Genomic DNA, 14323 nt, shown 5'->3' on the forward strand with positions numbered 1-14323 from the left:
TATTGGTCTGTTCCAGAACTGCAAGAATCTACTAATTTTTACTATTTTTTCCGATAACATAAGGGAAAAAATGTTATCGTAGTAAAAAATAGTAGCTTCTTGCAGGTTCTGGAACAGAGCATATATTTTGATGCTTTGGGAGCAGGTTTTTAACAGAATATTTCACATTTCCGATTCAATTGGTGTCCAAGGATTATATAACACCATATTAAAACACAATTCAATGTCTTCTGTATGTAATTTGAGCCAAAAATTCCGAGGAATCTATTAACTTCCTGAGATATCCCAGGAAAATGTGAATTTATCGACACCCAGGAAGGTGTGTTATGCACAAGGTCAACTAAAAAGCTTTCCAGGATATCAAAATCTATAATCTGACACTAATATTGTGGATTTTGTGTACTCAAATACCTAAAACTGAAAGAAATCGGCAAGGGTCCGCTTTAACGAGCTGTACAAGAAGTTTGGCATTAAATAACGGCATTTAACACCCAAAAATTATTTTTTTCTCTCTAAAATATATCTCGGACACCCAGACACATTCGCCAAAACAATAAAATGTATAAATTTTGCTGTTAATTCCATAAATTGTACGATAATACTCATATTTCCTTGGGGCGTATGTATACTTTTGTAATGTCCAATTTACATTAGCAACTTTTTCGTCATTTGGAGCTGTTTCGTCATTTATTTGCTAAAACAGGCAACATTTTGCGTCATTTACCATACAAAAATAAATGACGATAGCTGCGTCATTTATTCTAAACAACGCACGAAAACACCATACTATTATAAGCAGCCCAGTTTTTTTGTCATAAACTACCAAAAAATGCAACTGTTTTATGATGTCTTTGTTTGTTTGTGTGTGTTGTAGAAAAACAAAAATACTCAAACGATGACAAAAGTGAAAATAAATGTTTAAAAAACTTGCAAAAATTATGTTTTTTTGTTTTTAGAATTAATTTAAGTTATTCGAAACACATTTGTGTTGTGAAATTCCTATTTCTCTGAATAAATATATTGTGTGCGTGTGTTTGTGTTATTGTATAAGTGTGTATGTGCGATTGTGTGCGTAAGCAAATGACGCAAAAAACAGATGTAAATACACTTCATTTGATTCTAGGATTTCGTAAAACGAAATCATTTAATGTGCATATGTAAATTGGACTTAAGTATCATTGTTTGGTTTTTGTAAAATTTACCGTTATTTATATTATGGAATATACTTTTGTTGTATTAAATATTGTTTATTAGTGAGACGAAATAAACCTGTGTACTTGGAATTTCATAAATATCATTACTTTTTCTAAAACCCGAGATTTATGGGGCGTACGTATACTTATGTAAGACTGTGTATTTTATTTATTTTGGGATATTTGCAAAGGCTTGCATTTTATAGCATCTTTGGACTGCATTTAAATTCAATCCAGAACACTACATTAAAGGCTGTGATTTGGATCGAAAATGGAGTGCATCCTAGCTGCGCGCTCTCTTGTAAAATTCATAGGTGAATTCATAGGAAAAGATGTACTCCAGCGCAATTGTTCCCAGCAAAAATTTTTGGAAGTTGTGCAATTGGAGTTATAATTTCACAACATCTTTCGATGTATTCCATGCACTCCGTTCGATACATTTTATAAGCAGTTGCTGTAGAGATCCCTACAGAAAAAAACAGTTGGTTGATCCCTACATATCCCTCCAAAGGTAAGCAAGAGTGTATAAATTTCGAAGAATTTGTTATAAAATAAAGAAATAACAACTTAAGAGCAGTACACATTGTCAGTTTTGAATGTCGATATTTCGCAGTTATCGATAACTGTCCAACCGTCCAGCAACCACAAAACATTTTGTCGCTGCATGATGAATGACAAAAATGAACGGCCACACTAGCAAGCACCAACAAAGCTGTCAATCAAAACTGGCAATGTGTACTCAGCTTTAAGTTGCGAACATTTTTGCGGTAATTCACGAGACGGAAATTTTTAATGGAGTGGAGTTGGAGTCCATGTCGAAAGCTGAACTAGTGATGGGAAGGCAACATAAAAAACATTAGAATGATGAAAGATAATCTGATGCGCTTGGATTACATCGATAACGGAGGAAGTAAGCTCATATGTGATTGAATTTAATGGAAACTTTTTTTTTTAATTTGTGTTTATATAATAAAGTTTTTTTGCGTTCTTGTTTTACACAAATAATAAATACCTTTTATTTATTTTGGGATATTTCGCAATGGCTTGCATTTTAATTGCATCTTTAGACTGATTAATAATGCAGTCCGAAGAGTGCCTTTAAATTCAATCAAAAAAAACCTACATCAAAAGCTGTGATTTGGATCGAAAACGGAGTGCATCCTAGCTGTGTGCTGTGGAAGCAAAATGGAGTGCATCCTAGCTGCGCGCTCTCTTGTAGAATTCATATGTGAATTCATAGGAAAAGATGTACTCCAACGGCAAATGTACCGTAGACTTGTAGTGACTTAACTGCATCCGCGGATGCAAACTTTTTGCTGGGAAAACTCTTTCTTGTGTTCAGAAAAAAAGACTGCGACTGTAGGGATAAAAAAATTGGTTTGCTTGGCTAGGGATCTTTAAGCGAGTGCTTCTAAAATGTATCGAGCGGAGTGTATATTTCATAACTCCGTGTGGACTGCATCGAAAGATGTATTGAAATCCTAACTCTGCATTGCACTTCTTCCAAACTTTTTTGCTGGGATCACTCCCTCTTATTTTTAGAACAAACGATTTCGCCAGCGGCGGGTAGGGATCAACCGACTGTTTTTTTTATAGGGATCTCTAAAGCAACTGCTTATAAATTGTATCCAACGGAGTGCATTTTTCATAACTCCGTGTGGACTGCATCGAAGGATGTTATGAAATCATAACTCCACATGCACAACTTCCAAATTTTTTTGCTGGGAAGACAATATGAAGAAATTGTTGTTTAGTCGAAGGTCACATTAGCGCTGTTTCAACATGGCGACTTCAAGTTTAAAGGCGAGGGGTATGAGGTAGTGAATCCGCTGTACATCGTTTTCTGTGTTTGTGTGTTTCCTATTATTCGTTTCAAGAAACTCGTTATGGAGATCAATGACTTAATAAAAAACCCAAGCAACATTAGAAATCAAGGAACATTAATAATTACTTTCTCAAATCCTCAAAACCGCGTATTTTCTATTCATTTCAATAGATATTAAGACCGATAATATCGATAGACAAAACTATCTATCGATATTGAATATTTAAAAAAAATAATCGATAGTGCCACCGATTGTTTGCCAGCTCTACCACATAAATGACTTGATAAATGAAATTGATGTATCTCCCGACCACATTAAATGCTTATCGTATTTCGATAACCCCATGCGGTACGGCGCAAACATATTTAAACGACTTTGATCTCTTCGAGCTGCCCTGTCAACGTATTTTTAATAATTTTAAATAAAATTGCACATTTGTTTAAATAATTTCCACTATAGCCACAAAGTGTAAGCAAAATTTACACCAAATTTAATAACATTTAAAATTCATACATATATATTTTTCATACAACAAATGCTTTTTGGAAAGTGTCAGTTCTAGATACAATTGTATTGTTTTTTTGTTTGTAATTATATTACAAATATAATACATTTTGTAAATCAATCTTATTATTTTAACGAATATCATTTGAGACGTGTGCGCGCCTGTTGTGTGAGCGTTGTGAAGATTTTTGTTGCAATTCACAAATATGATGATTACTTGGGAGACATCATTTCTATGGGAGGAGGAGGCTGTTGATGGGAATAGAAAGCTTGCTGCTGCTGTACACTAAAATTAAAACAAAAAGGGGGAAGATTAATTAATTTGTTTTTGCACTGCTGGGGGTAATGTTTGTAAACAATTAGTCATTAAAAACCACAACACATCGCAACATACACACAACGCACCTGTATATAATTAGAATAGGTATTTGCAAGGGTATACTTACATGGGTGGTGGCATAACATTTTGCGGAGATGCATACAATTGTTGACTGTAGTACTCTTGACCATCCTTTGGCAATTGGGTTACTGGAGCACCTGCAAACGCTGTCACGGGTCCTGTGTGGAACATATGTTTTAAATGTATATGTATGTAGGCAAAGCAAATTGGTGCAACCTGAATTTGTGAAATTACCTACCTTCTTCGATTATAATGACGTTTTGATTTTGCCTTTTCCTTTTGCGACGTTCAAACAAAATGTATATTAACCAACAGACCACAAATAGTTTTAGGGCCACTATATACCATATCATATTATTCATTGTGTCTTTTTTTTTTTAAATATTTGTATGCACCACAGAGACACCGGATGAAGATGAGATGAAATTCCTCCTTCGCTGCTACGTTTGCAACAACAATGCGTCAAAACAACAAAAGTTGTCTGCAGACTTACAACATTCATTCATGTCATTACTCATTCCAAATAGATGTGGCCACCCGTTGCTGTCAAAAGAACAGCTGTTAGCTTTTTAACGGAAACTTGTGAAATTAGCATTGTTTAAAAGTTCAAAAAAAAAAAAATGGCTTTCACTATTTAAAGCACTATTTAAAGTGTTTAAAGCGGAGTTTATTATGATGATAATAGATTGCCTTCGAATGCACTGAGTTTGACTAAAGTCAGTGGAAAAACATGAATATTAAATGGTAAGTAGAAAATGTTTGTTTTTATAAAATATATATTCATATGTACTTAAGTAGTAAAAAAAGTTTAGTTGTAGGTAGATATCTACGCTTGAGTATATTAGAGCTTTTTTGCAGGGTTAACCTTCTTTATGAGGATTTGTTTGAAATATAAATAATGGAATTGACATTTAAAACCCAGTCGGTTTGTTAAATCCGGTTTTATATAAACGGGGTATAAGAGTAAAATGTATTTAATACCTAGTGTTGTTAATTATAATTTAAAAAAAAATGTTTCATTACAATCATTTTAATGTGAATTTTACAAGAATTTTTATATAAACACATACCTGCATACATTGTAAATTATATGGCCTGTTCCAGTACTGCAAGAATATACTATTTTTTTTATTTCAATTCACATATCTTTACATAGTTTTTACTATTTTTTTATATCATAAAGGAAAAATTGTTATCGTAGTAAAAGAATAGTAGCTTCTTGCAGGTTCAGGAGAAGCCATGTCATGTAATCAAGATTACAATTCAAATCTTCAATACATATACATAAGAAAATAACTCAATTTTGTACAGCAATAAGTTACCTCTAAAATTTAGGTGGCATTGTGCTTGAATCTTGATTCCTGAAAAGAGAAATGAAAAAAAAAAATTATTAGAAGAAAGACCTTCGTAGGGAGTTGCCCAAGGAGAGTTGATATGTCCTTTCCTGTTTTCCACCCCAGACAGCCCAATATCCGTCAGTATACATATGTATCTACAGGGGCTCAACTCTGTTTCTATGAAAATGTGAAATGAAAACTATTATAAAGAAGAAATCTGTCAAATGAAAAAATATAAAGGCAGCTTATTGCAGGTTCTGGAACAGAGCAATAATTTCAAAAATGGTCTGTTCCAGAACTGCAAGAATCTACTAGTTTTTACAATTTTTTCCGATAACATAAAGAAAAAAAATTATCGTAATAAAAATAGTAGCTTCTTGCAGGTTCTGGAACAGAGCAAAAGGAAAAAATAGGTCTGTACGATAACCCAAATTTGCACAAACTTTTACAAAATGCTGTTCGATAATAAACTTGCAAAGTAAAAGAGAGAGAATAAATATGTATGCCAAACATCGCACTGCGTTCCAGTATGTTTTATATTTGTGCATTGGAAAGGGAATTATAGTTGTAGCAACACAAAGGGCCTCGTCACATAAGAGGCAGAAATGCTTTCAGCCAGAAAGCCAGGCTTCTTATGTACCGAGCCCTTAACACGATAGCCGGGTGGAACTCAGTTCCGGATCATTGGCGCAAGTCAAGTCAACGGGGTTGCCTGCATAAGTCAATCGACCACTATCAAATAAGAACGTGGAAGAAGAGCCACTATATTTGAAGGCACAAGCTACAACAGCATTGGATTTTCGTGTCAGAACAAGATGTAGGGAAGGCCAGAGAAGGAGAGAAGATTATTTTGACATCTGTTGACACAAAATCAAATAATATAGCTGTTAAGTGTGTACAAGATTTTATGGATCAAAGAAGAATTTTAAATGGAAAATAAAAAAATGGTAGACACCTTCAATTGTTAAATTGGAACTCCTTTCCTTTACCGACCCAACAGAAAACTATGAAAAAATTACCACAGATAGTGCTTTTTATCCCGATTCCAACCATGTGTTGCTGTTGTTGCGGAAATGTATACTTCCCGAGATATGGGCCTCAAAAGATCCACAAAGGCCCTAACCTATTCTTTTATAAATAGCCGGCCTTCTGCCGGGATTCAAGACTTCTCCTATGGACAGGTGCAAATATCGGGAATGGGAACAAAATTTTCTTTTAAATTATTGGATTTCTATATTTTTTGGATTTCTATATCTGGAGAAGTATACACACCATTCAACAAAATAATACATCATTGTAATCAGTATAAACATCACTATTTGTGGTAATTTTTTAATAATTTTCTGCTGTGGTTTGCCAACATTTTATACAAGGATCTTTGTGGAACTTTGGAGGCCTATATCTCGGGAAGTATACATTTCCGCAACAAAAATATGAATACATGGTTGGAAACGGGATAAAAAGCACTATCTGTGGTAATTTTTTCATATTTTTTTGCGGTGGTTTGCCAACATTTTATACAAGGGACTTTGTGGAACTTTGGAGGCCCATATCTAGGGAAGCATACATTTCCGCAACAAAAGCAATACATGGTTGGAATCGAGAACTTGCTGAGTGCTTGCAAGTACTTTTTACTTGCGAAGATGTCGTACACACCTAATGTTATCGTAGTAAAAATAGTAGCTTCTTGTTGTGTTCCAGAACGTGCAAGAAACTACTACTTTTTACTACGAAAACTTTTTCCTTTATGTTATCGAAAAAATAGTAAAAATTAGTAGATACTTGCAGTACTGGAACAGAGCAAATTTTGAAATTAAAAAATCGTTGAGAGTTATGTCCGCGTTTTTGTGGGAGTTAATTCCCCAAAGCAAAGCGGACATAATGCCCAAAATCATTTTGGGAGTTATGTCAGGGCACCTTCCAGAACACCTGTTTTAAGTGCAAGTGTAAAGTGAGTTTGTAAATCATGATCGTGAGTTCACAATACCCCAATATCTAACTTATAAAAAAACATATTGATATTTTCTACATACCCTTGCGGCGGTGCAAAAGACGTTGCATTAGGCTGTGTTTGATATGCCGTTGCTGAAGTCGATGTTGTTGCACCCACTGGTATCTGTGAGACGGTGTAGCCACTAGGTGCGGTATGTGTAGCTGATGTCACAACTATGGGCGCTGTAAAAAGATAAACAAAACGTATGATTTGTTATCAAAAAGATGTTGACAAAATGCCGCTGTATAATGAAAAGAAGTGGTTGATTTGGAACTGCACAAAATAACGACGAACCCACCACTTTGGATATAATAATTTTTTTGGCAACACGAAAAGTAGGATTCAAAACCAAACCTCTAATTTGTTTCTAAAGCAACAATTCAGCAACCTTGTTCAAAATTTCAAAATTATTTTGAATATAAATATGTACCTCCTATAACTTGACCAGGATGTCGTTTATTCATATTTCTGCGACGTATCATCACTACCATTGTTGTTATCACAAAAATTGAAAAGGCAATACCGAAAGCGATAAGAAATGCAATCATGATGACGGACGACGATAAATTCTCTAGTTTTTTTATTCGATTGCTAGTTAGTAGCTACTATTGCAAATGCCGTGGTAGAAGCTAAAGCCAAAAAGGCTATTCGAATACTGACTTTAAAATACATTTAATTTAAAAAGTGATAGCCAATATAACCCCATACACAATTATCTGTGGTTGAAATCGGAGACGATAAAGCAGGGGGAAATACATAACGTAACACAATTCTTGGAAAAGTATTGTAGTACGGTTGGAAATTTTTATTCTGGGGAGAATAACAATCCTCAGAACTAACTATGTAGGTGTGTATAGGAATGTGGTGGTGGTGATCTAAAGTGTAAAGTCACATTTACATGAAACAGGTAATAACAAACGGCGTCATTTAAGTCGTGAATTACATTGAATATTTGTGAAATAGCGCCGGATATCTCAGCATCACTTATTTCAGCAGAAAGAATGTAGAACACTTCATTATTAATAACTTCGATGCCGAGCTTAAGCAGCTACAACACTTTCAATATAAAGCGGGGTACACACGATCAGTTTTGACTGTCGATTTTTCGGAATTATCGATAACTGTCCAACCGTCCAGCAACCACAAAATATGTTGTGGTTGCCTGATGACTGACAAAAATTAGCGGTCACACTGGCAAGCAACCGATTATTTGAGCAAAACTGACAGTCAAAACTGATCGTGTGTACCCCACTTAAGGGCATTCTTCAGTAATGGCCCCGGCACATACGGTCCGTTGTGAATCGCGTCATGCGTTGAAAACAACGACCACATGCAAAACTGTAAGTGATGCCAAGTTTGTTATTGAAGTTTTCATGTGGTTGATGTAATGTGCCGCGGCCTTAATAGTTTCAATGCCGGTATTCTCAACTGCTATGTCAACATTAGGTCTGTACGATAATCCAAAAATTTTTACAAATTTTTACTGAATGCTGTTCGGTAACAAAATTATCCAGCAAAAGAGTGCGAGTTTGGAGAGATTTTTGGAGAGTTTTGTGACTGAGAACTTGCAAATTTTTGCGGGACAAATTTTCCTAGCAGCTGATCAGTTGACTTTTAATCACCTGTTCAATGTAAACAACTCGAAATGTTAACATTTTTGACCAAGAAAATTCCAGAATATTTTTTAGATTCTAAAGCGTTGTGGATAGTATTAAAGCTTTTAATAAGTAAACAGCAATTTTAAAATTTATGTTTTTGTTCCGTTTGGTTTAAAATATCAAAAGAAACAAAAACAAATTTCATACATTTTCGGCAACAGCTGACATACTTGCAAGTTCTTGCAAATTGTTGTTCGATAACTTTCTGCAATTTTTCTTGCCTGAGAGAGTAAAATTCACTGAGAGAGGTTGCTGGAACTGACTGAGTAATTATTGCTGGGAAAGTTATCGTACACACCTATTATTATGCTCTGTGCTCATCAATTTCCGCTTTTTGCGGAGAAAAACCATCCTCAGTACTACATAATGCTTGGTTTACATTTACGAAATCCACTCGATTTTAACTGTCAATTCCATTGCTCAAACGTCAAATGAAATCCAGTCGATTTCAGATGAGTTTTCATTTGACGTATACAGGTTTTAATGAACGGCGTAATTTGAGCTTTGTTCCTTTACTTTTTTAATGGTAAGAGTGGTAAAAGAGAAAAGTGTCAAAATTGCTCTCTCATGAACATTTTTACCAGAAAAGTAAAGGAACGGAAAAATGGTAGATCTGGCAGCAATGTCAAAAAGAAACATACAAAATCAATTTTCGTCTTTTATTTCACAGTTTCTAATTTAATTTTGTCAGCGTTCGACGTTTTCTTCTGTGTTTCGTGCATTTTCTTCTTCATTGTGAAATAATCGTCAAACAAAAGTCGAAAAATCAGTTCTGCCATTTTTTTACCTGCAGAAATTTTGCTGGTAGCCTGTGGTAGAAGAGAAAGCCATTTTCGCACTCTCTCCTCTCTCACTCTCTTTAAAATTGCTTCCAGTTTTGCCACTTTTCGGGGTTAAAGAACGCTTTGCAGGTTAAAAATGGTAACAAGTGGTAACCTCAGGTAAGTAAAGGAACACAGCTTAAAGTAGACAATTTCATTGAATATCTGTCAAATAAGTTACATATTTGGTGTGAATACTTGTTATAAGTTGCAGTGTAAATTGGGTATTGTAATCTTATCGAATGAACTGATCCTATTATAACTTTTTAGATACGGTAAGGAAAAACGTAAAGAGGGGACAGATCATGACTCACGTCTCTAGTCATTCACATGAAGGCTTCTTATGGTCTATAACAACATGAGTGATGAAAATGAGCTACAAAATTCCACTATTGGAAACACTAATGGGACGATATCTTCGAAATTCCTTAAAGCGACGACGCGGCATTTTATATGGTGCTATATCAAAACTTGGACCTATACAGCCCGTTTTCAACTCCAAATGCCCTACCTACTTCAATCCGTTCGGAAAGTAACTAGGCGTTTACACACAGACAGTATTGGCAAGACAATAGCAAAGTTACAAACCATTTTCACCAATACATTCACACTTTTCTCTATTCATATTTAAAAATTTGTAAATGTATTTGTGAAAAAGGTTTGCATTTTTGCTATTGTCTTGCCAATACTGGCATTTGTAAACGCAGGGTAAGGTGAGAACACAATGGATTTTTGTTGCTTCAAAGCGCAAAAGTGAAATTGTACTGTTTTCAATAAGACAGACCACACCGAAGCGAGACTTCAGGCCTCAAAGTTGAAAATTGTTGAACTTCTGAATTCTTCGCCTGGCTTCATTTTTGACATTTCGTTTCGACATTCAATTTGACGTAAACACGTGTTCAATTTGAAAAATATAATTTGGTTGTAATTTTTATGTTCAGTCATGGTAGAACAAATATGTCTATAAATTATTGGAATTTAAAAAACGAATAATTTTTCACATTTGATTGAATATTTTGAAAAACATGAATGAATACTCGTTAGATTTTCAATTTGAATGTTTCCATATCATTCCACTAAATGCATAATTTCTCGCAGAAAGTAGAATACTTTGCAAAAATGTTTCGGGTCGCTGTTTAGGGCTTTATTCTTTTCAAGTTTAACAAAATGCCACACATATTAACAAATATTGTACCGCCTCTATAAGCGGTGTTTTAGTGTGCGGCATGTCGTTCGGACCTGGAGGAGGTTACATGTAAATGATATGAAGCCGTCTTTATGGGAAATAGTTTTTTTTCTGATGAATAAATTTGTTCTTCAAAAATATATATCCCTAATATACATCGAACATAGAAATCATGGTACAATAATACAGGTAGCATTATCATGCCAGCTGATGGTAACATAATGTGTCAAGTGCATTGAATTGATGTCAAATTTTGACACCTTATGTTACCAACATTTGCCGATGCGGCTACCTGTGTATTTGTACCATGATAGAAATAAATACATCATGGTACAAATACACAGGTAGCCGCATCGGCAATTGTTGGTAACATAAGATGTCAACATTTGACATCAATTGAATGCAATTGACACATTATGTTACCATCAGCTGGCATGATAATGCTACCTGTATTATTGTACCATGAAATACATAAAATGTCGTATGGAATTTGACACTAACACTACAACCCAGTTCAGTCAGCTGGGTATTGCTGCTACCTTTTCTTGTTCTACCATGATGTTCAGTACTAATTATTTACGAACAATTCATATTAAAAAATTGAATTTTATTTGATAAATTGAAATAATTATGTTTATAGCGCCCATGACTTTTACACTTCGATGTGTGATACCAAGAAATAAGCGGCCTAGTGAGGAAATAAGCAAAGCAGGAACATTAAGCTACTGAAGGACGGACATGATTATAGTGGTGTCTTTTTCAGTAACAAATATGCAGTAACTTAATTTCAGAGAGTAAGAGAGATTTTACTCTTTGATACGAAAATAGAGTAAAACAAGTACAAAAGCTTTAAGTTCGGCCGTACCATCCACCATAAAATATTCTGAATTAAAATTGAATAATTAGATTTCATTCCTGTCCCCAACTTTAAGTACTTACTTACTTAGCTGGCCCATTACAGAACATTTGTTCCATAGACCGAACTAAGAAAAGATCTCCAATTCTCTCTGTTTTTCGCTTCTCTTTCTGGATTACCGCCCCTTTTTATTTCTTCATCCACTTGTGTGCTCCATCGAAGCTTAGGCCTGCCGATTCTTCATACGCCTTTTTAGCGGGTTCATCATAGCTCATTCTTATGATATGGCCTTGCCAACGCAATCGTTGCATCACGATACGTGTTTAGGTGAGGGAGGGGAAATCCATAGGCTTCGATAACTCGGTAAAGGAATGATGAGCAGTGGAGGGAGAAAAGAACAAGAAAATAAAACACAAGCAGTATCAGTTTTAGTATTAAATAATATGCTGGTTTATTGGTGATGTTTATTTCTTTTCTCATATAACAACAAAGATTACCTTGTAATCTGGGGTGGCGACAGAGGCCGGTTAGTATCAACTAGGATTACCAATTGTAATCTGTGGTGGCGACGGAGGCCGGTTAGTATAACTCGTAGACGTTATGTTAAAGCGCGACAAGTGAACTATTCAAAGGTTGATCGACAAGTGAACTCAGAGGTTCTTGCAATCGCAGAGGATTGCAGCGATCGCAGAGGATCTGAGTCGATTTTTACTACTACATTTACATATTCCAATTAAAGAAAACTCAACAACCACCGCTCGTTAGCATCAACACTCTACGGTCTCCGCAGAGGGAACTTGCAGAGGTGATGCACGATGATGTCAATCAGCATCCGTGATCGACTGAGCTCGGGAAGTTGAGTTGGAATGTATCAAACCTAAACAATACGTTTAACAATATTGATGTCGTTGTACAGCAGATACAGCTCGTGGTTCATGCGACGTCGATATTCACCGTCAACGCAGATTGGTCCGTAGATCTTTCGAAGAAATTTTCTGTCAAACACGCCAAGCACTGCCTTATCTGCTTGCGCAAGTACCCAGGCTTCGGAACCATACATCAGCACGGGTAGTATCATTGTTTTGTAAAGCGTTATATTTGTTTGACGAGTTGTGGCTTTGTTTTCAAAGTGCTTACTTAAACCAAAGTAGCATCTGTTGGCCAATACAATTCTTCTTTTTATTTCATAACTGATGTCGTTTGTTGTGTGTTTACGGAGGTGCCGAGGAAGACGAAGTCTTTTACTACCTAAAAATTATAGGAACCAACTTTAACAGTTGGTCCGATCTCGATGGACGCATTGCGCGTCGACACCATCAGCTTGGTCTTCTCGCCGTTTACCGCCAGACCCACTTTAGCAGATTCTCCTTCGACCTTCATAAACGGGCTGTCGAAAGCTGCTTTATAATCGACAAAAAGGTGGTAGGTGTCGATGTGCATCTCTTGGGTCTTCTCCAGGATTTGGCGCAGGGTAAATATCTGGTCAATGGTGGACTTGCCAGGTCTAAAGCCGCATTGGTATGATCCAATTATCTCGTTGACCATAGGCTTTAATCGTTCGCACAATATCCCTGACACTATATTGTATGTGATAGGGAGAAGACTTATGCCCCTATAGTTGGAGCATAAAGTCTTATCTCCTTTCTTATGGACGGGACACAGGATGCTCAGGTTCCAATCGTCGGGTACGCGTTCTTCCTGCCAGATGGAGCTAACTAGCTGATGCATTCACCTTATCAGCGCGTCGCCTCCGGTTTTAAACAGCTTGGCTGGTAGGCCATCAGCTCCTGCTGTTATATTATTGTTCAGCCGGTTTATTGCTGTCTTTACCTCATCTTGGCCGGGTGGTATACATTCAATACCATCTTCTTGGATTGAATCTGTGGTATCTTCGTCGACTTCGCTACTATTGGATACCGACAGTTTCGAAAAATGCTCTTTCTATATCCTTAGCACACCATCTGTATCAGTTACCAGATTACCTTTCTGGTCTCTACAGGAGGATGTGCCAGTTCCAAAGCCATCAGTTTGATGTTTCACTTTTTGGTAGAATTTTCGGACTTCATTCTATCTCCTGTACATCTCGATTTGTTCACACTCCCGCTTTTCCATCTCTCTCTTTTTTCCTGCGGAAAAGACGTTTCTCCTCTCTCCTTTTCTCCCGATAGCTATCTCGTGCACTACGCGTTGCTACTGATTGTAAAGTAGCCCTATAAGCCGCATTTTTCTCTTCGGTAGCAGCACGACACTCCTGGTCATACCATGGATTCCTTGGTGGAGGTCTCTGGTATCCAAGTACTGATTTTGAGGCTGTTTGCATGGGCAATGGTGTGCCATTGTCCTGATATGTTATCGGGACGAGGAGTGCTTTGATTAAGCAGTTGGGCCAGTTAAGTGGAATATGCTGTGGCTATCTGTTGTGATTGCAGCTTAACGATGTTCAACTTCCGTGTTGTTTCTGTTCGCACTTTGTTTGCTACGTTTAATCTGGTACGTACCTTTGCCGCAACAAGGTAGTGGTCCGAGTCTATGTTTGCACCTCGGAACGA

General features: G+C 36.2%; 1 protein-coding gene across 1 annotated transcript; it reads right to left on the bottom strand.

Moving 5' to 3' along the window:
• Nucleotides 1–3400: 3400 nt before the first annotated feature.
• Nucleotides 3401–4296, bottom strand: LOC141405108 (uncharacterized). The gene is made up of 3 exons (XM_073989115.1): nucleotides 4162–4296; nucleotides 3970–4081; nucleotides 3401–3809 (listed from the first exon to the last, which is right to left on the bottom strand). Exons 1-3 carry the CDS (start codon nucleotides 4283–4285, stop codon nucleotides 3737–3739), a joined length of 309 nt encoding a protein of 102 aa, XP_073845216.1. The 5' UTR covers nucleotides 4286–4296; the 3' UTR covers nucleotides 3401–3736.
• Between the last annotated feature and the right edge of the window lie 10027 nt (nucleotides 4297–14323).

The sequence above is a fragment of the Musca autumnalis genome, unplaced genomic scaffold (assembly GCF_047663935.1).
Source record: "Musca autumnalis isolate F117 unplaced genomic scaffold, ASM4766393v1 scaffold_5, whole genome shotgun sequence".
In the NCBI taxonomy this organism is placed as follows: Eukaryota; Metazoa; Arthropoda; class Insecta; order Diptera; family Muscidae; genus Musca; species Musca autumnalis.